Genomic DNA, 24,357 nt, shown 5'->3' with positions numbered 1-24,357 from the left:
TTGACAAACCCCTCTCCCTTTATTTTCACTTCTCCCAAAAGAAATCATCTTTTCAAAACTATTATTTTTAACATCTTATTTTACATTTATATCACATCAAGAACTTATTATACTACTCAAATAAAAAACTCATAACAAAAAAGATTTGGCTTACATGCTGTTATTAAAATAACAGCATGTATGCTGTAGTTGAATCAACGGTCAAGATTGAATTTTTCAAAATCTCTTTTTCATTTTCTCTCTCTTATTAAATACTTATAAAAGTAAGTCAACTTTAAAATTCAATCTTAACCGTTGATTCAACTACAGCATACATGCTGTTATTTTAATAACAGCATGTAAGCCGGATCCCAACAAAAAAAAGTTTATCAAACACACCCTAGATGCCCTCTTGTAACTTGTGATGATTGTTAGTGTGTGTTATAATTAATGTTAACTTGTTTTTGAAGGCTTGTGTTGGGAGTGATCAAACTATAAAGTGTGCAACTTCAACCATGCAATTATCTTCAATTAATGATATGTTCCCATAAGAGGTATCTCTTAAATTAGAAATAGAAACAATACTTCCAAGGGCTGCTTCTCTTGATTATTGGGATGGAGGGCCATTGCATCTAACAATTTTAATCACATGAAAATCTTCTCATTACTTCTCCACGTGATAAACACTCAACTATATTTATCACCCTTTGCATTTTTTTTTTTTTTTTTTTGTTCAAAAGCAAGATAGGTAGGTCGGTAGGTCCCTCCAACATGGAACAGCTCATTGAATCATTTTTGAAAAGGAAAGAAAAAAAAAAAAAAAAAAAACTTTTGAAAAATGAGAGAGATTGGTTAGGTATGTAATCTTTTGTTTTGTTTTGTTTTTTTTAGTTGGCTTTAATCCTATGCATAAAGCTGCTTACCAGTTACCACAATCCAATGACTGAGATCAAATCTCTCATTTGATGATTAAGATGATGGATGGATTTTGAATTGACTGAGAATCCGGCCCCACGAGAGCAATCAATGCTTAACAACTATAATCTCTTCACCGACAAAAAAATTTGGTGGAATGACATTCCTGGGAATCATGATACTGGCCCGCATCTTAAGAGGAATATATAAAATCACCAACCAAAGCTTATTATGGCTTACCATTATTTCTTCTCCCTTTTTTTCTGTTCATTTTACCCGAATTATTGGGCAGCACTGTATTTGGTAGGCCTAAGGGCCTAAGGCTAAGGGGACAACAATTATATATATATAAAAAATTATATAAGAAGTTGGAAGACCAATTTATTGGTCTAGATGACTTCAAATAGTAGGGAGCAACCCCGTTCAAATGCCTCCAATTTGCTTTGATTTTAGACTAGACTTAAAACACATTCAAAAATCACAAGACTTATTAGGAGTAGCTTTTTAAACTCAGCTTAAGATTAGGCGCAATACTTTCGCCTTAGAGCTGGTTCAGCCACCTTAATCGCTAGTTCAAGATGGCTGAACTACTGATTTTGACCACAAAATGTGATTAAGCAACTCTAACAATTACTAAACTATCATTTTTTTTTTTAATTTTATTTATTGCCACAATTTGGTTATTCATATAAAATGAAAGATCCAAGTAAAAAGGATTGCATCATATGCAATAGCATCGTACCTCAGTTCTCTTGGGTGTGTTTGTCAAAAAGTTTTAAAATGAAAAATAAGGATAAATTGATTGATGTGATATAAACTAAAAATGAGTTTTGAATTTTTTATGAGAAAAAAATAAAATGTGAAAAAATGAGAATTTTTTTAAGGAAAAATAAGAAGAAATCTTCGATGATATTTTAATGAAGAGAGCCACTCCCATCAATTTATATCAACAAAACACACTCCTCTCTATTTCTCTTGATATATTTGTATATATAATAATGCTATATAGTATATTTCCATCCCACTTACTAATATGATATTGTTAAATGTTAATTAATCAACCTTCACATTAATATTAATTAAATAAAAAATAAAAAATAATCTAATGGTGCATACCATGTATTGGTCGGACCGAACGGCATGTCGCTTTCCAATTTGATTTTGCGCTTGTCTTCTCTGGACGCTGAAATACAAGTTCAACCAACCTACAGTTCTTCGCCCAAAGTAAAAGATAGCCTCTCGACCATGTTACGTCGGGGCCAGTCTTACCACCGATACCTCATGATCGCCACCGCCCGTTTCCGGCCGTTCTCAACCGTCGGTCCCAACCAGACACTCCCCCAATCTTACACCGTCACGCCTCCGATCAAGCCCTGGCCCCAGCGGCTCTACCCCAAGCGCCTCGCCTCCATGGTCACTCGCCAGCAAAATCTCGACCTTGCCCTCCAAATATTCCAATACGCTGGCCAATTCCACCCCGGTTTTTCCCACAATTACGACACTTACCACGCCATCATCCAACGCCTCTGCCGCGCCCGTGAGTTCGAATCCGTCGAGTCCTTGATCTCAGAGCTTAGTCGTTCTGAGATCAAATGCGGCGAAAACCTTTTCATCGACGTAATTCGAAGTTATGGCCTCTCGGGTCGACCTGATTCGGCGTTAAAAACCTTCCTACGCATCGAAGACTTCGGTGTTCAACGCTCGGTGAGGTCGTTGAACACTTTGTTAAACGCTTTGGTTCAGACCAGGCGGTATACTTTGGTGCATGTATTGTTCAAGAACAGTAAATCGAGATTTGGGGTAGTGCCCAATGTGTTCACTTGTAATATTTTGATCAAAGCCATGTGCAAGAAGAATGACGTGGAAGGTGCAGTCGAGGTGCTCGATGAAATGCCTGCAATGGGAATGATACCTAATTTGGTTACTTACACTACGATTTTAGGTGGGTATGTTGCGCGGGGAGATATGGTTAGTGCGAGGAAGGTTTTTGGTGAGGTTTTGGATAAAGGATGGATGCCCGATGCAACTGCGTATACAGTTTTGATGGATGGCTTTTGTAAGCTAGGGAGGTTGGTTGATGCAATCAAGGTGATGGATGATATGGAGGAGAATGGGGTTGAGCCGAATGAGGTTGCTTATGGTGTCATGATTGACGCTTACTGTAAAGAGAAGAAGTCAGGGGAAGCACGTAACCTGCTTGATGATATGCTTGACAAGAAGTATATACCGAACTCGACACTTTGTTGTAAGGTGATCGATGTGCTGTGCGAAGAAGGGAAGGTTGAGGATGCGTGTTTGTTGTGGAAGAAACTATTGAAGAAGAATGTTATGCCGGATAATGTAATATTGAGTTCCCTTATATATTGGCTTTGTAAGAAGGGGGACATATGGGAAGCCAGGAAGCTATTCGATGAGTTTGAGAAGGGTTCCATTCCAAGTGTTTTGACGTATAATACACTTATAGCGGGAATGTGCGAGAGGGGGGAGTTGTATGAGGCGGGGAGGTTGTGGGATGACATGCTGGAAAAGGGATGTGCTCCTAATGCTTTTACTTATAACATGTTGATTAAGGGGTTTCGTAAGGTTGGCAATGCGAAGGAGGGGATTAGAATCCTGGAGGAGATGTTGGAAAAAGGATGTTTGCCGAACAATTCGACTTACTCTATATTGATTGATGGTCTTTATGACTCAGGACAGGAAGAAGAAGTTGTAAAGGTTCTTTCATTGGCCATGTCAAGTGGAGGAGTTGATAGTGATTCTTGGGGCCTTTTCTTTACCGATATGATTGGTAATCTTGATAGTGGGACATGTGATCTCAACAGAATATTAATGGAGAGTGCTTCTTAAAACTATACTGAATATATATGGTCACATTCACAGAGATGGGGTTAGGGGTGGATCAATTTGAGATAATGCAGGAGTTAACAAAATCTCACATCCATGATCCAACCCTATTCCCTTCTCTCCCCAGACACTCTGAAGCATCTCTGGTGTCTTTGCTTCTTTACAGAGACGTCCCTGAACAAGTTTGCTGTGTTATGTGTTCCGCTTAATGCAGAATGAGCTGTGCTTGGTGGCCAGTGTGTTTGAGTTGCCCTTGTTCGATTCACTATCTTGGTGTGCATATCTATTATCAGAGAAGTGAATAGCAAGCAAGGGTTCTCATCCATTCACATATTGGATTTAGATCACGTTGGGGCATGTATATAAGACTATATAAGTCAACTCTAACCTGATCCATTTAATTAAACAGGTCAAGCCCCTCAACTTTAACTTGCTAATTTTTTGTTGAGTTCATGGGTCGTGCAAAAAATTGACAGTCCTAAATGTTGGGTGTCGGGTTCGGATAGTGTCAAGGCATGAATATAAGATTATATAAGTCAACTCTAACTTGACCCATCTAATTAAAGAGGTCAGAACTCTCAATCTTAATCCACTAAATTTGTGTTTAGTTTTTGTTAAGTTTACGAATCGTGTTAAAAATTGCTAGCTCGTTTCGTGACTTTGTAGGAACATGGTTTGATGGGAGCTGAGCTGTTGGGCCAAACGCATCTGAGCAGGTCTAGGAAGAAGCTGGTCTTATTATGAACTTTCAGAATGTTTCAGTTCTGGTGATGGCCAGGATATCAGTCTCTTGGTGTGCATGCTAGAGTCCCCAGGAATTGAAGAAGTAGAACTCGGCTCTCAATACCTTAGCCTCCCTGAGAAGATTGTTAACTTGCCACTGCAGCATTGGTGCCTACCCAATTCATAATAATTCTCCAGAACTAAGTAAATCAACAGCTCTCTGCACTCTACAGTGCAACATGGTTTTACAGGCATCAGATATATAGGGACACATCATAAGTTAGGGAGGTTTATTTTCCAATCAGCTAATTTACTTTGGGATAGCAAAGTCACCATTTGTACATTGTATGTTAATTAACAATTCTGAATCATATTCATTTTGTTTAATTTGGTTAGTTCTCGTCCAAGTGAAACTATATAGGAAAACGATAATTTTTTTTTTTTTCCAATGAAATTGTGAACAAGATAAAAAAACTATGACAATGGAAGTAATTCCACAAAATTAGTAGGGTTAGAATTGAGAGGTCTGATGGGTTGGCCCGGTTGGGTTAGGGGTTGACATGTAGAGTCTCAAACTCATGTATCGACACAATTCAAACTTGACATATGATAAGTTGGACTTGTAATTTTTTACATAAACCCACAAACTCAATACAAAAGGGGATGTTTGTTAATCACTTTCCCTTCCCCTCCCTTTAATACTATTCACTTATTTTTTTTTCAAAATAAATTAACATCAAAACATTATTATTTTTTTCACTTTTTATATTACATCATTTACTTTTTATTACTATTCAAATAAAAAAATTACTACAATATAAAACTTTTTTACTTTTCAATACTATTTTTTTCACTTTTTATGCCAAACATTATTCTCATTTTTTTTCCCACATAAATCATTAACAATTACAGGGAAGTGAAGGGGGTTAACAAACACGGCCAAAAATCTCAACACAAAATTAATAGGTTAAAGTTGAAAATGTAATTAATATATAATATTATATTTATGTCTCGACACATGAATACAAACAGTCATCTTAGCCCTTTGATAGGAACTAGGGGTAGGTATCGGTCAAAACGGTCTGATTTTGGCTCTTATCGGTTATTAACCGATAATTTTCAGTTAAACGGTTTCTTAACCGATACCGAACCGATAAGAATTTTAACCGAAATTATCGGTTATAACGGTACACGGTTAAACGGTTCGGTTAAATCGGTTAACCGATTATAAATCGCACATTCTTTAGTGTTCTCTACTTCTCTAACCCCCAAGCATCAAAAGGTAAGAACTCTTACCTGAATTGAATCTTTGATGCTAAAAGAGACATATGCGAGAGCAGATGGGGGCGGATGTTGCTAGAGCTAGAAAAAGAAAAAATAAATAAATAAATAAAAAGGGAAGAAACCCATTCTCTTGCAATGGTGAGAAGGAAAAGAAAGAAAAACAATGAGGAAGAAGAGTTTGCTGCATGGGAGGAGGAGAAAAAAAGAAAAGAAAAGAAATATGTGGCGTGGGAATTGGGAAGAGAAGGAAAATAAAGAAAAACAATGAGGAAGAAAGAGTCTGCTGTGTGGGAGGAAGAGAAAAAAAAAAAAAAAAAAAAGAAAAGAAATATGTGGCATGGGAATTGGGAAAAGAAATGGTGAGAAGGAAAAGAAAGAAAAACAGAGGAAGAAAGAGTCTATAGGGGCTTGAACCCACGACCACAAGGATTTGAGCTTTGTGCTCTAGTTCCCTACCAACTGAACTAGACTAGTTTTGTTATTAGCCTTCCCCCATACCGGTTCTTATCGATTAAAACGGTTAACCGATAACAAATAGTTAACTGGACCGAACCGAACCGATAAGAATTTCGGTACAAAATTTTTAACTGATAAGAATATTGGTTAAACGGTTACGGTTAATATCGGTTCGGTTGAAGCCGGCAGACGGCCGGTTAAATGGTAACGGTTAATCTGCCCACCCCTAATAGGAACTATTTGCTTGTGCCTTTTTTTTTTTGACATGTCCGCACAAAAGGGGAAATGAGAATTTGAACTAGTGACCTCCACTTTATTAAGTGTAGTTTCAGTCGATTGAACTACTTCTTAGAGACTTTGCTTGTGCCTTTTTGTGTGTATACTATTGAAATTCATTAACCTATTGAATGCGGTTGCTCCAAGTTGGTGGCCCTTTGATAGGAACTATTTGCTTGCGCCTTTTTGTGTGTGTACTGTTGAAATTCGTTAACCTATTGAATGTGGTTGCTCCAAGTTGGTGGGGGGACAAGACAGTTGGAGTGACAAAACAAAATCTACAGCTTTTATGGCCACCGAGATTTACAAGATGTTACATGGATTCCGATCTCCTCCGGGTGGGATAATCGGAGATTCTTCAATTATGAATTTAGATAGTTTAATTTCAGCCGATGCTCTACATAATACCATGTGTTTCATTGAAAATTAAATAATAAAATATTATTTAAATTTTAAAAATAAAAATAATAAAAAACTAAAATAAAAGAATAAAAAACATGGGGTAGCCAGTCATCCCATAGGGGGTGGCCGGCCATCCTAGTTGAGCCTAAGCCACCCTAGATTGGTTTAAAATTTAAATAATATTTTAGTATTTAATTTATAGTAGGACACATGGCATTCTGTAGAGCGTTTGATGAAATTGAACAACCCAAATTCATAATTAGAGAATCTTCAATTATCCAACTAATAGGAGGGAATCCGGATCCGGATCCGACGTGACATTGCTTGAGAGAATTGAGAGTTGAATGCCTAATATTCAAAGACAACCCCAACACTCGTGCACCTAGCTTGACTAATTCTGAGTTGGCTTCATAAATTTGAACCCAATTATGGCCACCCGAAATTTTGCATCATGCAATTGACCATTTCATTACTGGTGTATGTTCGTAAATATATTTGTTATAAAATTTATTATGAAAATAATTATAACCCATTAAGTTGATTAGTTTTTACTAATTATTTATACCCCCACTAATTACCTTTTTTATTCTGTAATTTAACTCTCCATTATATTGTGGTTTATTTATTTATTTATTTTTCATTTATTGATATTTAACTCTAATTTTGACTTACAAGCATCTATGTCTATATAAGGGTACTTTGTAATTATTCAAGTAATGTATGTAAATACAATGGAAAGAAATGTGTTTCTTTGGTAGAGCTTGTATAGTATATAGACCAATAGAGCATACAATGTATATGGTTTGGCTGTTGTGTCTTTGGGGTTGTAATGTATTTTTGAAATATTTTCTCGCACGCATAAAATGCCTTAAAGAGAGCGAGATATCTGTGCTTCAGACAAATCATATGTCGGTGATATCTATTTCCTCTATTTTCATGATTAAAAATTTCTATTATTCATCTTAAACAACAATTCCAAATTGTTAGTTGTGAACTGAGCCAATAAGAAAATAAGTTTGGTGATAAAAAAAAAAATAGAAGGAATTATGGTGTGGTTTTGCAATCATAGAAGTATTTTTTAGTGGCAATAATTTATTTGGCCAGTGCTTTTGAAGCTTTATGCATTGTAATGCTTATGGTATTGGCATCTGGAGGACTACTTTTTTCCAAAAGCAGGATTAGTATATGCTTGATTCATGTTTAAATTTATAGTCATGGGAATCTGCAGGCACTTTGGCTAGTGGGGTATAGCCATAAGGGTGTGTTCCCAATTGATTATTTATTTATTTATTTATTTTTATTTTTTGCGTGTGGATGAAGGCACTTTGGCTAGTGGGGGGTATAGCCAATAAGGGTGTGTTCCCAATTGATTTTTTTTTTGGATGAAAATAGTTGTTTATAAAAAAAAGATAAGGACTATTCATGTACTGCAAATCTCATCATTACTAAAAGCCTATATATGGATTATGCAGACATTTGTTGATGCATTGCAGCATCTGGGAATAAAGTTGTTGCTCCAAATGTTAATTTTAGGATACCTTTGCTTCACATCGGCCTTAACTTTAAGGGACAAATAGAAAACGACCAATTCCAGTCATTTTCAAAAAAGAATATACTTTATTCGGACCACTAATTATAACCCTTTAAATCACGTTACAAAAAAGAATATACTCCATATCAATACTCATGGAGATCAAGAGCTTTTTCTTATTTTGAAGGCGAACCGTCAATAAACCGTTACACTATTGAGATGTCTTCTTCAAATATTGTTATCCGGTTGGACAAAACGCTTTAAAGAGAGCGGAATACAATATGAAATGAGCGTGAAAGGTAGAGATATTGGGATTTTAATTTCATTTGGATTTCCTTTATGGCCGTCGCTGTTGGCTTTGCACAACCTTGAGTTGTATTGGGAGGTGTAGGATAAGTCAATTCTATGCCAAGCTGCATTGCTGGCCGGCACCTTCCTTCATGTTAATACTGATTTATTAAACAATTTGTTAATTAAGCACTACCCACTCTTTACAATTGATTATTTTTATTTTAATGCGTGGAGGATGTTTTACGGGATTGAATAAATACAATTATCCATCATCCATCCTCCCCAAATCTTTTAATGATTTTGAGTGGATTTTTTACTCTTCAACGTTTTCGACTTCTCTTCCACGTCTTAGGACCTGTTATCTTTTTTCTTTTCTTTTGACTTGTAGAATCTAGTTAAAGATGTAACATCACATATTTATACATGGGTAGGTGGAGTAGAGTCCTCTCAAATGTAATGCGACTTTAAAATTACCAATAGATCGAAATTTAATGATGATTATATCAAATTAAATTGTGATTTTAAAAAACACATCACATTCTAAAAAATTATAAGAAGACTTTAATCTTCGTTATATCATTAGTACTCCTAATTTACACTACTCAGAATGGAAACAAAAGCGACGAAGCATAAACAAATGATGATGTCACATTGCATAGAGCTTTGTGATCTTAACTTTTCTTCAAAATAGATTGAATAATTTCATTTAATTCGGTCAATAAAATTGTTACTTAGTTGTGTTCTAGACATGTAAGAAACACCTACATAATAAGAAATGCTAAAGGATATATAACAAATTTATAAACTAGATGGAAGAAAATTTTTCCAATTCAATTTGAAAGAAATTTTATGTCCTAAATTTGGATATAATATTCATATGTATATATATATATATACCATATGGTGAATATGTTATCACATATTTAAAAATTTTAATTAATCTAGCATCATGAACACAATTAAATGCAATAAAACAAAATATGGACAGTAAAAGATCTAATAGTTTATATGTTGCAACATGGTAAATATGTTGTTATGTCATTTAATTTTTTTTAATTGACATAGTACCATGCACACGATTAAATACAACAGAACAAAATTGAAACTTTTGAAATGCTTCCTCTCTATTTAACTTGAAATGGAAATGATCCTATGGATTTTGATCCCCTACAATCTCTTGCTCAAAGAAAGGTGCAAAAAAAATTGTAGGAGGCTAAGGCTTTGTTTGGCAAAGTTTTTTTTCTTAGATACTGTAGTTGATATAGATTGATGTGAAAAAAAAAAAAAAATGTAAGAATGTTTGGTATAAAAAAGTGAAAAAAGTAGTATAGAAAAGTGAAAAAGTTTTATTTTGTAGTGATTTTTTTATTTGAATAATAATAAAAAAAGAATGATGTGATATAAAAAATTAAAAAAGTTAGAATGTTTTGATGTTGATTTTTTTGAAAAATTGTGAAAAAAAACACTTTGCCAAACAAAGCCTAAGAAAGAGAGAGAGCTCCCGCCCGAGTGGATCCATGCTCGGGTAGGGCTCCCCCACTCAAGCTCGAGAGCCACCCACAACCCTAAAAAAAAGAAAAAAGAAAAATAATAAACAAAAATTCTCAATCGTAAGAATTCAAGTCTGAAATATATTTTGAAAAGTCACGACACAAAAAAAAAAAAAAAGAGAGCTGTATAACTACTTATGGATAATACATGACTATGAGAGCTCAGGAAAAATAAAATGCATGGCTAGTAGCCTAGTAAGAGGCAAAGAAAATAACATTTATGTCTATTTTGCTTTTAATTTTTTCCTTGGAAAAGGAGGCCTTGCATATTTTGTTTTCTACTTCCACAAGGTTTGGATTTGATATTCAATTATTTATTTGTGTATTTATGTTTATTTGCTGGATACTGAATTGTGACCTCCAACTTCCAAGGTCAAAGAAAGGACTTAGAAACAAAAACAGGCCACCAAAGACTTGAGGTAGAACTTTTCAAAGAAAGACTAATCTTAATAGATGGGAAGAGAGAAAGATAGAGCGTAATACTTTTCAATTTATTCTTTCTATTTTTTTAGGGGCATTCTCTCTCTCAGGTAGGATTGCAATTTGCAAGTCACTTCCAGAGACACGATCACTATTTTCCCAGAAAATTCTCAGCTCATTTTCCCGGATATTGAGCGAAAGATCGTTGCTTTTGTGTATTTTCATGGGCTTTAACTCCTTCTCAGGTCTGTCTCTTTCTCTTTTATCTTCTGATATCAGTGAAGACTTTGTTGACTATAAGTCGTACGTTGTTGGCTCCTACAAGTTGTTTGATGGGTTCCTTTTGAATTTCATTTTTAGCTTCAAATTACAGAAGAACGTTGAAAATTGAGGCTTTGTTGGTCTTCCCTTTGTTGAACTGGGACTAGAATTCACATAGACTTACACTACCTACCTATCTTTATTGAAGTCCATGCTGCTGTACACCTTGAATTTGTTTGGTTTAATTGGAAGTAGATATCTGGAATGGTTCCGTTGAGTCTGTTTGGTTTCCTGGAAATGTAGGAAAGAATCATTCATTATAATTGAGTTGTAGATTTTTCATTATTTGGCATGTGGGATATCAAACAGCTATACTCAAATGTGTTCCGATACAAGCATTTTGGCTTTTGGGTTTTGCCATTTATTGGAAATGAAAATAACATTGCCTTCCTTTCGGTGCGAGAACTAAATAATAGAGCAGAAAATAGTAACTCGGATGGAATATATATATTTTTTTTCCTTGGATTTTCTAGAAGTAGAAAGCTCGCCTAAATCAAGCCCAGCAATCATGAAACACATTAAGTGGGAGGTTTCATTCTTTAAAATAATGTAGAGTCCAGGATTCAAAATTTTGATTTATTTTTCTTAGCAATCAAATGGAGCAATACGCATGTGGTTTCAATTTTTATGTGCTTTTGCTTTCCACTTTAAATGTGCAGCAACTTAATGTAGGCATGGGTGTATGTTTAAATAAGTGTATATAATTTATCTGGTATAGGAAACATTGAGCTCATAACTGACTCACTTAATTCAAATTGATATTCAAGGTATGAGAAAATATGCGAAGAGTGTTACGGGTACCAAAGTGGTTCTGGATCAGAAGGTCCAGGTTGTATTCCTGCGACCCGGCTTCTGTCATCTTTAGTCAGTGTTTTTATCACATGGGAAAAGAGAATTTTGCTTCCTAGTTTTGTTTGGCTGCAATATCATGGCAGGGGATGTGCTTACTAGTGCCTCTATCATTCCGGGTTCAGAAGTCGTTTCTCAGACAGTAGAGGCCATTCTCGAGATTGTAATTTCTGCCAATGACGTCCTTGTTAAGAAGGATAGTTTTAAGGAACTTGCAGCTTACTTGGAAAGAGTTGTTCCTGTCTTGAAAGAGTTGAATAGGAAAAATGTTAGTGATTCTGAGAGCTTAAACAATGCTATTCAGATTCTCAACCGAGAAATAAGAGCTGCAAGGGAACTGACTTTGGAGTGCAGCAAGAGAAATAAGGTATATCTCTTAATGAATTGTCGGACAATAGTTAAGCACTTAGAACACACAGTGAAAGAGATCAGTCGGGCACTAAGTCTCCTTCCTTTGGCCTCTCTGAATCTTTCATCTGCCATTAGTGAAGAGATAGGAGAGCTCTGTGACAATATGCAGAGAGCTGAATTTAAGGCAGCCATAGCAGAAGAAGAGATTTTGGAGAAAATTGAGTCAGGAATACAGGAGAGGAATGTTGATCGTTCCTATGCCAATAATTTGCTGGTTCTCATAGCAGGAGCTGTTGGGATCTCGACTGATAGGTCTGCACTGAAAAAGGAATTTGAAGAATTCAAGAATGAGATAGAAAATGTGAGGCTGAAGAAGTTCGAGGCTGAAGCAATACAAATGGATCAGATAATTGCATTACTAGAAAGGGCTGATGCTACTTCGTCTCCTAGGGAGAAAGAAATTAAGTATTTCACCAAGCGGAGATCTTTGGGTAGTCAACCATTGGAACCTCTTCAATCATTTTATTGCCCAATAACACGTGATGTTATGATGGACCCTGTGGAAACTTCTTCAGGACAGACATTTGAGAGAAGTGCAATTGAAAAATGGTTTTCAGATGGGAACAAATCGTGTCCTCTAACCATGAACTCTTTAGACACATCAGTGTTACGGCCTAATAAAACTCTGCGGCAATCAATTGAAGAATGGAAGGATAGAAACACCATGATTGCGATTGCTTCCATCAAACAAAAACTTATGTCTAAAGAGGAAGATGCACTTCATAGCCTAGAACAGCTACTGGATCTCTGTGAACAAAGAGACCTGCACAGGGAATGGGTAATATTGGAGAACTATATACCTACTCTTATTCAACTTCTCGGTGCCAAAAATCGTGACGTAAGGAATCATGCTCTTGTCATCCTCCGCATTTTGGCAAAGGATGGTGATGATGCCAAGGTGTGTCTTTATTTAATTTGAACAATATTAGTTTGTCTCCATCTTTTCCTGTCTTTTAATAAGTTTGCAACAGTTAGCTATATTCTCATTGAAACTGGCCTTTATAAAAGTTTATTAATGACATGCAGCTATTTGTTTGGGCTTGTTGCAGAATCGGATTGATATTGGATACAAGTATTTGAACATGTATGCTAAGAATATATTGATGTATACGATTCTCAGATGCTATAATTCTTACCTTTCTATCTTCATATAGGCGTGGATCTTATTTTTGTTACATTGGATTTATATGTATGTAAATTGGGTCTCCAAGAGTATTTCATTTATGAAAATTTGTATACTTGATAGAAAGTTATTGATGAATTATTACTGTCAATTTTGTTTTTGAATGGGTATCTCTCATAGTGGAGAATCCAATTCACTCCATTTTAACTCTAGATATCCCCTTCTGCTGTATAGTTTTCTTTTTAAAAAAACCACCTCTGCAATATGGATTCATATAGCTAGAAATCTGATATCTGTTGTAAAAATTTTTTCCTCAAGAAACTCAGAAGCGTTTTTTGCAATTTGCAGGAAAGAATTGTAAAAGTTGATAATGCAATTGAATCTATTGTTCGATCTCTTGGGCGCCGTGCTGCAGAAAGAAAGTTAGCTGTGGCATTACTTTTGGAATTATCAAAATCTAATTCAGTAAGAGACATAGGAAGTGTTCAAGGTTGCATATTGCTATTGGTGACTATGTCAAGCAGTGATGATGGTCAAGCTGCCAGAGATGCCCAGGCACTGTTGGAGAATCTCTCATTCTCTGATCAGAATGTTATACAGATGGCAAAGGCAAATTATTTTAAATATTTGCTGCAGCGTCTCTCAACAGGTTCTTTCAATAAACATTTTGTCAGTTTAGTTTGTCATGAATTTCCCTGTAAAAGAATTTTAATTTTTTGTTTTTGGTTGTGCAATAGGAAGGTCCCTCATATTGAGTTTTGAAATTAGTGAGGATTTACTCTGTAGTTAACAGTTCTAGCCTGGATACTAGAATAGATCAACTGCAAACCCTGGACCCTTTTCACTTAAATATAGTCCTCCTTTATCTCAAGCACATTCTCCGATAGTTACCCATTTTAACAGAGTTTCTTCAATAGCATCGCATACAATTCCCTATCATGGATAAATATGTAATTAAAAAAGGACCAAATGGAAAGGATAATTTCCAGTAAATGATGAAACCAAGTAGAGCATAACTAGATGGATGATGAAGGACCATGTTATGCTCTATGTTGGATAGTTGATCATAATATGCAATTATGTCTTGCGTTCAAAATTTAAGTTGAAAAAAAGAGAAGGAAGGTTCCTTCTGAAGGGAATCATTATAGTATATTAGCTAATAAAATCAGGAGTTGGCAATTTACAAGCAGAACAGAGGCTTTGTAAAACATCCTCATCAAGAGGTGAGGGAGCGTGGGCGGCGCGTGTGGTGTCTTTGTAGGCAGGGGTGGTGGTATTATGGCGGGAGGGAGAACTTGGTCAGTAGAAGCGAAGGAATTTGAACTGGTGGTGAAGGCAGGGGCTTCAGGTGTAAGGATTTTCGAGAGGAGCAAAGGGAAACAAAGGTCCATCTTCATCAAGAAGGACGAGTTAGAGTGGTTGAATCGAAACGTGGAGGTGCTGGTGGCAGTGGAAACTTCAGAGGTATTCTGGGATCAGTCTAGAGCAGGTTATCCACGGTTTATTGCGCAACGATGATCAAACATGCATGGGTACTTTCTGACGTTGGAGGAATTTGAAGGGAGGCGAAGAAGTGGTTCGGTCCTCATTCCAGAAGGGCGTTTCGGGCAAGGTTGGAAACGTTTTATTTCGGAGTTACATATAGCAAGATCATCCCTTCGAGGTACCAAGGAAGAAAAGAAGGATTATGAGGGGAAAGGAAAGGAGGAGTTACGCAGAGGTCCTAGGTCTGTCAGGAAACATGGCGGAGGAGTGCTTTGGTTCTTACCCAGAGCTGGTGGCGCGAGTGCCCAGTTGGTTGAAGGACTCCTCATCAGCAAAGGAAAAGCTTGTTTTAGGTTCGAAGAAATCAGGTATGCTACAGAGGAAGATGACCCAGATTTCGGCGAGGTCTCTGAAGACGGCGAGGTACCCAAGCGAAGATGGAAGACAGCCGGAGGGGAAGAACAGTAAGGAGAAAGAAGAGCAAGCAGTCAGGGCATCGGTGAGTGGTTTTCAAGCGCGGGAGAGGTCGCCTGTGATGAAGGGAGGTACTGTGCAAGCGCTGACGGGATGGGGAGTGGTTGAGTGTCAGAATTAGTCCCATACCGGTGTAAGCCTTGAGCTCCGTAACTGCAGGGAGACGGTTGAATGGCTGAAAAAAGAAGTTGACGTGGGATTGCATCGTCTAGAGATGGCTCTTTTAAGGGCAGAGGAAAGTGGGCTAAGGCAGATGGCAGAGGAAAGTGGAGATCTGGTCCTTTCGGTCAGGCATAGGGAGAAGTTGGAGGGGAATGACCCAAGGCCCGCGAGTGGCCCTCATTTGGTTCCATCGGGTAGTTTAGAACGTGTACGAGTGGGGAAGGGGTGGGCCGATAAAGTAGGCTCACGGCCCATGAGACTTTTCAAGTCTAAAAAGAAGGTCTCGATGATTAAGTCTAAACAGGGTGTGGGCTTGGGCGCGGGTCAGAATGGCCAAGGGGAGGCAGGTTCAAAGGGGAAAAAGAAGAATGTTGTCGACACGGTGTCCACGAGCGGGTCGTCGATGGTCCGGAAGGGGGGTCAGACCAGAGACCCAGGGGCGTCGTCATCGGTAGGAGGTACGTCCTTGGTGTCAAGGTCGCCAGTAGCCGTGATTGGTCTGGTCGACGCCTCTGTTAACCGGGTGGAGCTTCTTGGAGACCATTCTAACAGGGAGGTCGTGTTAGGTACTACCGGAGATTCTCAGAGTACTCCGGCGAAGACTCTGTTGGCCCTAGCGCAGGCTGGTTCGTCCCTATCGCTCAAGAAAAAGGCATCGCCGGTGGCTCCCATCGCAGAGACAGTGGGGACAGTGTCGGTTTTGGGTTCTGGAGGGGTGGGGACGCGAGTTTTGGCCGGTGTATCTCTACTCCTGCCGGCGATAGTGTTGCAGGTCGTCTTGGGGGCGAGTTCGCCGGTAGCCCCGAGTGGTCCTGTCGACGCCTTTGATAATCGCGTGGAGCATTTTGGAGACCATTCTGACGGGGAGAAGTCATCAAAGCACGCCGGTGATCCCCAGAGTACGCCGGTGAAGGGTATGTTGGCCCAAGGATCGGCAGGTCCGTCCCAGTCTTTGAAGGAGAAGTCTTCGCCGATGGTTCATACCGCAGATTCAGTGGGGGCAGTGTCGGGATTGGGTTCTAGCAGTGTGGGGATGCGTGTTTTGCCCGATGAGCCCTTTCTTCCGCCGGAGAATGTGTCGCAGGTCAGTGGGGAGGAAGTTCTGGTATCCTCACCGATTGAGGTCAATGATTTGGTGCCTTGGTCGCATGGTGATGGGTATCAGTTAGGTGTGGAGGCTTGTGAGGGGTTGGGCATTTGCAGGACACTAGAGACATAGTTGGCCAACCTGCTAGGAAGATGGGCAGGGAGGTTAAGGCTCGAGATGCAGTCCTGGGTCCTTGTGAGATCAGTATGCCTTCTCCTCTAAATTCGTATGGGCCTATTGCTGGGGGTGTGAAGGGTTACTTGGATTGGGTCATCCAATGTGCTAATGAGATTTATCCGATTGTGTAGATCTCGTATACAGGTCACAAGTTACAATCGCTAGCGCTTTTGACTTTTTTGGAGGAGGAGCGAAGGAATAATGAGATGATCTTGAATACAAGCAGTGGCACTAAAGGTAAGAAGGAGATTAGGAATTTGGAGTGTTTAGTGAACTATGACACTAAAGGGGCAAGCTCAAGCCTCGGCAATAGAAAGGGGAGGCGGCAGGTGGTGACATTATGAAGTTAAATATTCTTTCTTGGAATGTGAGAGGGCTGAACAAGAAGGATAAATGTTTGAGGGTGAGTAATCTGCTCAGGGATTGGAAGGCTGATATTGTCCGTTTCCAAGAAACCAAGATTCAGGAGATGTCTCGCAATATAGTCTGTAGTTTATGGGGGAGTAGTCATGTGGATTGGTGTTGTTTGGATTTTAGTGGGGCTTCGGGTGGTATTTTAATTATGTGGGATAATAGGGTGGTGGAGAAGGTTGATGTGTGCGTGGGGTCTTACACTCTGGCAGTGTCTTTCAAAAACAGTGGGGACCATTCTGTTTGGGCTTTTGCTGGGGTTTATGGTCCGAATCTCAATAGGGACAGGAGGCTTCTATGGGAGGAGTTAGCGGGTGTTATTAGCTGGTGGGACATGCCGTTGTGTATTGGGGGTGATTTTAATGTCATTCGTTTCCCCAGCGAAAGATCAGGTGAAGCTCATTTGGATTCGTCCATGATGGAATTCTCAGATTTCATTTCAGATCAAGGGCTGATGGATCTTCCCCTGACTGGGGGTTTGTTTACATGGTCAATTTCTAATGACCCTCCCCTGTGGTCAAGGATTGATCAATTTCTTATATCCCGGAGTTGGAGGCCCGGTTTCCAAGGGTTAGGCAGAAGAGGCTCTCCCGCCTGTGCTCGGATCATTTCCCAATCATCCTTGAGATGGGGGAGGTGTCAAGAGGGAAGAGGCCGTTTAAGTTCGAGAATATGTGGCTTAAAGCGGAAGGTTTTGTGGCCCAAGTGAAACAATGGTGGGATTCCTATGTGTTTTATGGTTCGCCGAGTTTTGTTTTTGCTTGCAAGCTCAAGGCCCTGAAGCTAAATTTGAAGACTTGGAATGAAGAGGTATTTGGTAACATTAATAGGAATAAGAGGATGCTACTTGAAGAGCTTCGGTTGTTAGACGTGAATGAAGAAAGTAGGGCTTTGGAGGAGGGGAAGATTAGGAGGAAGGCGGAAGTGGTTTGAGAGCTAGAGAATTGCATGCTTATGGAGGAGGTGAGTTGGAGGCAGAAATCCAGGGTGATGTGGTTGAAGGAAGGAGATAAATGTACGAAATTTTTTCACTCCATAGCCAATTCTAATAGAAGAGGTATTTGGTAACATTAATAGGAATAAGAGGATGCTACTTGAAGAGCTTCGGTTGTTGGACGTGAATGAAGAAAGTAGGGCTTTGGAGGAGGGGGAGATTAGGAGGATGGTAGAAGTGGTTCGAGAGCTAGAGAATTGCACGCTTATGGAGGAGGTGAGTTGGAGGCAGATATCCAGGGTGATGTGGTTGAAGGAATGAGATAAATGTACTAAATTTTTTCACTCTATAGCCAATTCTAATAGAAGACATAATTCTATGGATTCTCTCATGATTGGCCAAGTCGGAGATAATTCCAATGGGGAATGTGGTGCAAGTGGACAGGTTAGCTGGTATTCTTGGGTGTGGGGTTGCTTCATTGCCTGTAAAGTACCTTGATTTGCCGTTGGGGGCCACTTGCAAGGCTAAACATATTTGGGATGGAGTTATCGAGAAGATAGAACGTCGGTTGGCCGGGTGGAAAAGATCTTATCTGTCGAAGGGGGGGAGAGTCACGCTTATTAAGAGTACTCTCGTCAACTTGCCTACGTACTATTTGTCTCTTTTCCCTATTCCGGGTAGTGTTGCCAAGAGGATTGAGAAGTTGCAGCGGGATTTTTTATGGGGGGGTCTAGGCGATGAGTTCAAGTATCACCTAGTGGAGTGGTCGAAGGTTTGCACTCCGATTAAGGAGGGAGGATTGGGTATCAAGAACCTTAGGGTCTTCAATCGTGCCCTTTTAGGGAAGTGGTTGTGGCGCTATGGAATAGAGAGAGATACTTGGTAGAGGGCTATGGTGGATGGGAAATTTGGAAGTCTTTGGGGAGGGTGGTGTTCTTTGGAGCTGGGTGGTCCTATGGGGGTGGGGTTATAGAAGAACATTAGGAAAAGGTGGGACACTTTCCAAAGGTTTACCCGATTTGAGGTAGGGGAGGGGTCTAAGGTGCGCTTCTGGCACGATTTGGGGTTGGTGATACGGCTCTCAAGAATGCTTTTCCAGGTTTATTCAGCATTGTCTGTGCTAAAGACGCTTCAGTGGCGGAGCATTTGGAGGTGCTGGGTGGTTCTAACCAGTGGAATTTGAGCTTTTCTTGAGAGGCTTATGATTGGGAGGGGGATGTGTTGGCCTCTTCTTTTCAGGTGTTACATTCTGCTCAAGTGAGGCGAGGGTGTAAAGATAGGTTGTGGTAGAATTCTTCCAAAAGAGGCCGTTTCAAGGTTAAGCTCCTTTATGCTTCCTTGGCGAGTCCTGATGGGGGAGGATTTTCGTGGAAGAGTGTGTGGCGTACCCAAGCTCCTCCGAGGGTGAGTTTTTTTGTGTGGTCGGCGGCTTTGGGCAAAATTTTGACCCTGGACAACCTCAGAAAGCAACGGGTGAATATGACGAACAGGTGTTGTATGTGCAAGAAGACTGAGGAGACGGTGGACCATCTTCTCATTCATTGCGAGGTAGCTTATGCTTTGTGGAGTACCTTTTTTGGTCAGTTTGGGTTGTCTTGGGTGATGCCGAAACGGGTCTCGGATTTGCTCGCTTGTTGGTGGCCATCGGGGGAGGAGGGGGAGTGCCACGGTATGAAAAATGGTGCTTACGTGCTTTTTTTGGTGTATATGGAGGGAAAGGAATAATAGGTACTTTGAGGATTTGGAGGGATTTGGGAAGACATACTAGCCTCTTGCTTTCATACTTTGTATCTTTGGACCGTGGCACATGTCTTTCCAGTATTGATTAGCTATGATGACTTTCTTCTTCGTTTTTCTCCTTCTAGTTAGGTGATCCTATTATATACTCCCAGTATATCTTGGGGCGCCCTTACGCTTTTTAATAAAACATTTTATGACTTATCAAAAAAAAAAGATCAGGAGTACTTTTATTTTTCATCAGTACAGTCTACTTGGCAGTGATCCAACTTCAAGAGAAGCCTATTGCATTAAACTATATTGAACTCTTGAAAGCAGACATGATTAATATGCATCAATCTGTTAAAAACCTAATAGAGTAAGGTTCCGTGGAAGCTTAAATTGGAAGTAGCAATTTTATGCATCAATCTGTTAAAAACCTAATAGAGTAAGGTTCCGTGGAAGCTTAAATTGGAAGTAGCAATTTTGTAAATGTATTTGGAAAACTTTTAGTTATGGGTACATGGGGGTGAATTTCTGTATCTTTGCTTCACTTGTTTCGAAGGCTTGGGCTCATGAGAAAGAAATATAATTATGCAATAACTTGGCTCATTTTATTATGCAGGACCAGAAGATGTAAAAATGGTTATGGCGACAACTTTGGCAGAAATGGAGTTGACTGACCACAATAAAGAATCTTTGTTTGAAGCAGGTGCTCTAGGTCCTCTTCTTCACTTTGTCTCACATGGTGATGCTCGGATGAGAAAAGTAGCTTTTAGAGCTCTTCAGAACCTCTCTAGTTTACCGAAAAATGGTCTGCAGATTGTTAGAGAAGGTGCAGTACGCCCGTTACTTGACGTTCTCTTCCATCAGAGCTCGTCATCACGTAGTCTGCGTGAACATGTAGCAGGCACAATTAAGAACCTAGCTGTATCAACCGTGTCTCAGGGATCCAGCCAGATACCAGTTTCGTTATTGGAATCTGATGAAGATATTTTCATGCTATTCTCTTTAATCAACTTGACAGGGCCTGATGTACAAAAAAGCATTATCCAAACCTTTCAGGCCTTGTGTCAATCCCCTTCTGCTACAAATATCAAGAGCAAATTAAAACAGGTATACATTTATATTGGAAACGTGTTTTTATTTCAATGAGAATAGGTTTCATGATAATAGAACCGGTTTACCACTCAGCCCAAAAGCTTCTATTGGCTTAGGCTCAATTATGTTATACTAACCATTCACACTTATGACAACTATCAAATGTTGGCCTTTTAACATCTTTTATGCTCACACGTGTACACTTAACAATCTTCATCTCGTGTGAGTTCATCACCACTGTTACACCCCTCAAACAAAAGCTTTATCAATTTTATGGGCAATCTCCACGATAACTTGTGTGAGCTATGTGGACTTTATCCATACCATGCACTTTTCTCCCTATTCCAACTATGAAAGGGACCCACCATCCACGCATGCATATTGTCTTTGCTCTAACTGTAAAAGAAACCATTATCATCCACTATACGGCATACCACCATTAGCTTTGATATTATTTGTTGAGGAGATTGACATATTGGGAAGTCTCCTAGTGAAACCATATTATAATATATAGGGGCAGCAATCAACCCAAAATTTTAGGCCTAGATTTGGACCCAATTATGTTTTATTAACCACTCACATTTGTGATAACTATCCAATATGGGACTTTAACATTTTTTATACTCACATATGTATACTTAAGACTTTCTGTGAAGGGAAAGAGATGGTTGTAGAACGTCTTAGGATTATAAAATGAAATAAAATAATGATGAGACCAAGCATAAGAGTATCATGATCTGTTTAATAAGTTAAACCAAGCCAAGTCAGATCCCTATTGCAAGTGCATGCAGGAAATTGTCAGAAATGGGCTTGATGCCTAAGCTTTGCTTAGTTTCCACTGGTTGCTGAGTGTGAAATTAGGTGATTAGGTGGTTTGCTAGGTGACATAATATAGAATGAAGCTTTCACCCGTTGTGTACTCTCTCTCTCTCTCTCCTTTGCTGCCACCCCATAGTCTCTCTTCCCCCATAGTGCAATGACATGCATGATTTATTGTTATTGGTACAATGAATAATTTACTGTTTGCAACTTTTCTCGACTCTGGCTCCTGAAAAGTTTGAACTACTTGGTTGTTAAGATGTTCTACTTTTTGGAATTATGAATTAACTAGAAGAGATGATGATTTTTCCCAGTGAAATAAGAACCACTTTAAACAAGCCCCTGCCCTCTCTTTTTTTTTTTTTTTGCCCCCCTTTTATAATCTCACCTTCTTTCTTGTTCTTCTTTTACCCTTTCTTATGAAATCACTTAGGCTGGGTTACTTATTGTCTCCACTACTTACTAACATACTGTGAAGATGGTGAAGGTGATTCCATCAGGAGTGAAAGCTCCTGGGTTATTTAGTAATTGGTTCTGGCGGGTGGGGTCAGTTACCCATAGGAGTTTGATTAACGGTGAAGATTGTTGTACAATATGCGTTTGCGACATGCAATTAATCTGAGTAAAGTTCTCCTACGTTATCGAAAAAAAAAATTTTTTTTTTTTTTTTTTTTTTAAAAACTGCTCTTTTATTGATCCCATAACTCATCTTAATTATACTTCTGCCAAATGCTAGCTTATTCTCGATATAGTCAGTCCTGTAGATGCAGTATGTCTACATTAACTGGTTTTATTACATTTACAGTGCTCAGCTGTGCAAGTACTGGTTCAGTTGTGTGAGCATGATAACGTAGATGTACGAGCACATGCTGTAAAGCTATTTAGTTGCCTGGCAGAAGGTGGCGATGAAGCCACCATCCTGGAGCATGTAGGTCAGAAGTGCATTGAGACTTTACTCGGGATCATCAAATCTTCTGACGATGAAGAAGAGATTGCTTCTGCAATGGGCATTATCTCTAACCTTCCAGAAACTTCCGAGATCACTCAGTGGCTTCTGGATGCTGGTGCACTTCCAGTAATTTTCAGTTACATTCATAATGGCAAGCGGAAAGATCCCCATAAAAATCAGTTGATAGAGAATGCTGTTGGAGTTTTATGTCGTTTCGCTGCTCCAAATAACTTGGAATGGCAAAAAAGTGCAGCTGGAACAGGCATTATACCCTTGTTAGTAGAGTTACTAGAGTTCGGAACCACCTTGACAAAAAAGCGTGCAGCAATTTCTCTCTGTCGATTTTCAGAGAGTTCGCTTGGGCTTAGCAGGTCAGTACCAAAGCATAAGGGGTTATGGTGCTTCTCAGCTCAACCAGAAACTGTCTGCCCGGTTCATGGAGGAATCTGTAGCACTGAATCATCATTTTGCCTTTTGGAGGCTGATGCAGTGAGACCACTAGTGAGAATTCTTGGGGAACCGGATCCTGGAGTTTGCGAGGCTTCTTTAGATGCACTGTTGACTTTAATTGAAGGTGAGAGACTCCAGAGTGGTAGTAAGGTGCTTGCTGAAGCAAATGCCATACAACCAATAATAAAATTTCTTGGTTCCCCTTCTCCCAGCTTGCAGGAGAAGGCTCTACATGCTCTAGAGAGGATTTTTCGGTTGATGGAGTTCAAACAGAAGTATGGAGGCGCAGCTCAGATGCCATTGGTTGACTTAACACAGCGGGGAAGTGGTAATGTGAAGGCTCTGGCTGCAAGAATACTTGCTCACTTAAATGTGCTTCATGATCAGTCTTCATATTTCTAAAAGATCAAGGAGTTGAAGATGAGCAAGAAACTGGTTTTGATATTTTAATCTTGCAAGAATCATAAAAAAAAAGATGCAGGAAGACATGCATGGCTAGGCATGGGACCTTGGCATATCTGGAGGAGGCAGAGCATACCTCGTTTCCCAGCTGTAATTGGGCATTCCATATTGCAGCTAAGAAGACAAACCAGATTGAGCATGTGATCTCAAGTGCGGAGTTGGCTTCATTTATTTGGGAGTTAGCTTCGTGCACCCAAGATGACCTAAACCCAATTTGTACTATTATTGTCCGAATAATGCTAGAAACGACATTTTTATTATACAATTATCTCACAATGCTGAGGTGACAGTTCCAACTAATCTTTAGATTGGTTTTTGTTAAAAGAAAAATTATGAGTTGGTTGAAATTGTCACATCAACGTTGTAAGATAGGTGTAAAATAAAAATGTGGCATATAGCATTTCTCTTATATATTGTCCATAGTAGGCCTTCGACAGGTGGGAAATTAACTGTGGCGCATATCAAATGCCCTAGGATGTACTCTATCCGCATTATGTCTACATATCGACACATGATTGGTTTATCGGTAGAGGAAGAAAAATTAATCTGTGCCACCAGTGGCCTTGTCTATTCTATTAGTTAGCCAAAATGAGGCCATTTTTTTATTAGATTTGAATTATTTTCCATTTCTGGGATGTGGATTCTTTGATTCTTGTTTATAATGAGAAGAACTGTAAGAGAATACAGAATAGGGTCTTGTCTTGAATTGTTATATCTTGTCTTACATTTTCTTGTTCGGACATTAAAAGCCTATT

General features: G+C 39.1%; 2 protein-coding genes across 7 annotated transcripts; both read left to right on the top strand.

Annotated features, from left to right (window-relative positions):
* The first annotated feature begins 2,071 nt into the window (after nucleotides 1-2,071).
* Nucleotides 2,072-4,809, top strand: LOC132186652 (Pentatricopeptide repeat (PPR-like) superfamily protein). Of its 3 annotated transcripts, none has more exons than XM_059600637.2 (2): nucleotides 2,072-3,682; nucleotides 4,405-4,809. In XM_059600637.2, exons 1-2 carry the CDS (start codon nucleotides 2,140-2,142, stop codon nucleotides 4,425-4,427), a joined length of 1,566 nt encoding a protein of 521 aa, XP_059456620.1. In that variant the 5' UTR covers nucleotides 2,072-2,139; the 3' UTR covers nucleotides 4,428-4,809. The 3 variants fall into 3 exon arrangements, with proteins under 3 accessions (XP_059456620.1, XP_088373250.1, XP_088373249.1); XM_088517124.1 differs by having other exon boundaries at nucleotides 2,072-4,035; XM_088517123.1 differs by having other exon boundaries at nucleotides 2,072-4,306.
* Nucleotides 4,810-10,457: 5,648 nt separating this feature from the next.
* On the top strand, nucleotides 10,458-24,218 carry LOC132188163 (U-box domain-containing protein 24). 4 transcript variants are annotated; one of them, XM_059602564.2, is made up of 7 exons: nucleotides 10,458-10,542; nucleotides 10,624-10,670; nucleotides 10,782-10,916; nucleotides 11,760-13,150; nucleotides 13,724-14,024; nucleotides 20,447-20,937; nucleotides 22,547-24,218. In XM_059602564.2, the coding sequence occupies exons 4-7, from the start codon at nucleotides 11,921-11,923 to the stop codon at nucleotides 23,540-23,542; spliced, it is 3,018 nt and encodes a 1,005-aa protein (XP_059458547.2). In that variant the 5' UTR covers nucleotides 10,458-10,542; nucleotides 10,624-10,670; nucleotides 10,782-10,916; nucleotides 11,760-11,920; the 3' UTR covers nucleotides 23,543-24,218. The 4 variants fall into 4 exon arrangements, with proteins under 4 accessions (XP_059458547.2, XP_059458548.2, XP_059458549.2 ...); XM_059602565.2 differs by lacking the exon at nucleotides 10,624-10,670 and having other exon boundaries at nucleotides 10,467-10,542; XM_059602567.2 differs by lacking the exons at nucleotides 10,458-10,542; nucleotides 10,624-10,670 and having other exon boundaries at nucleotides 10,680-10,916; nucleotides 22,547-23,264; nucleotides 23,353-23,478.
* Nucleotides 24,219-24,357: the final 139 nt, after the last annotated feature.

Source organism: Corylus avellana, chromosome 6 (assembly GCF_965113065.1).
Source record: "Corylus avellana chromosome 6, dhCorAvel1.hap1.2, whole genome shotgun sequence".
Lineage (NCBI taxonomy): Eukaryota > Viridiplantae > Streptophyta > Magnoliopsida > Fagales > Betulaceae > Corylus > Corylus avellana.
This window is presented reverse-complemented; position numbering and strand designations above follow the sequence as displayed.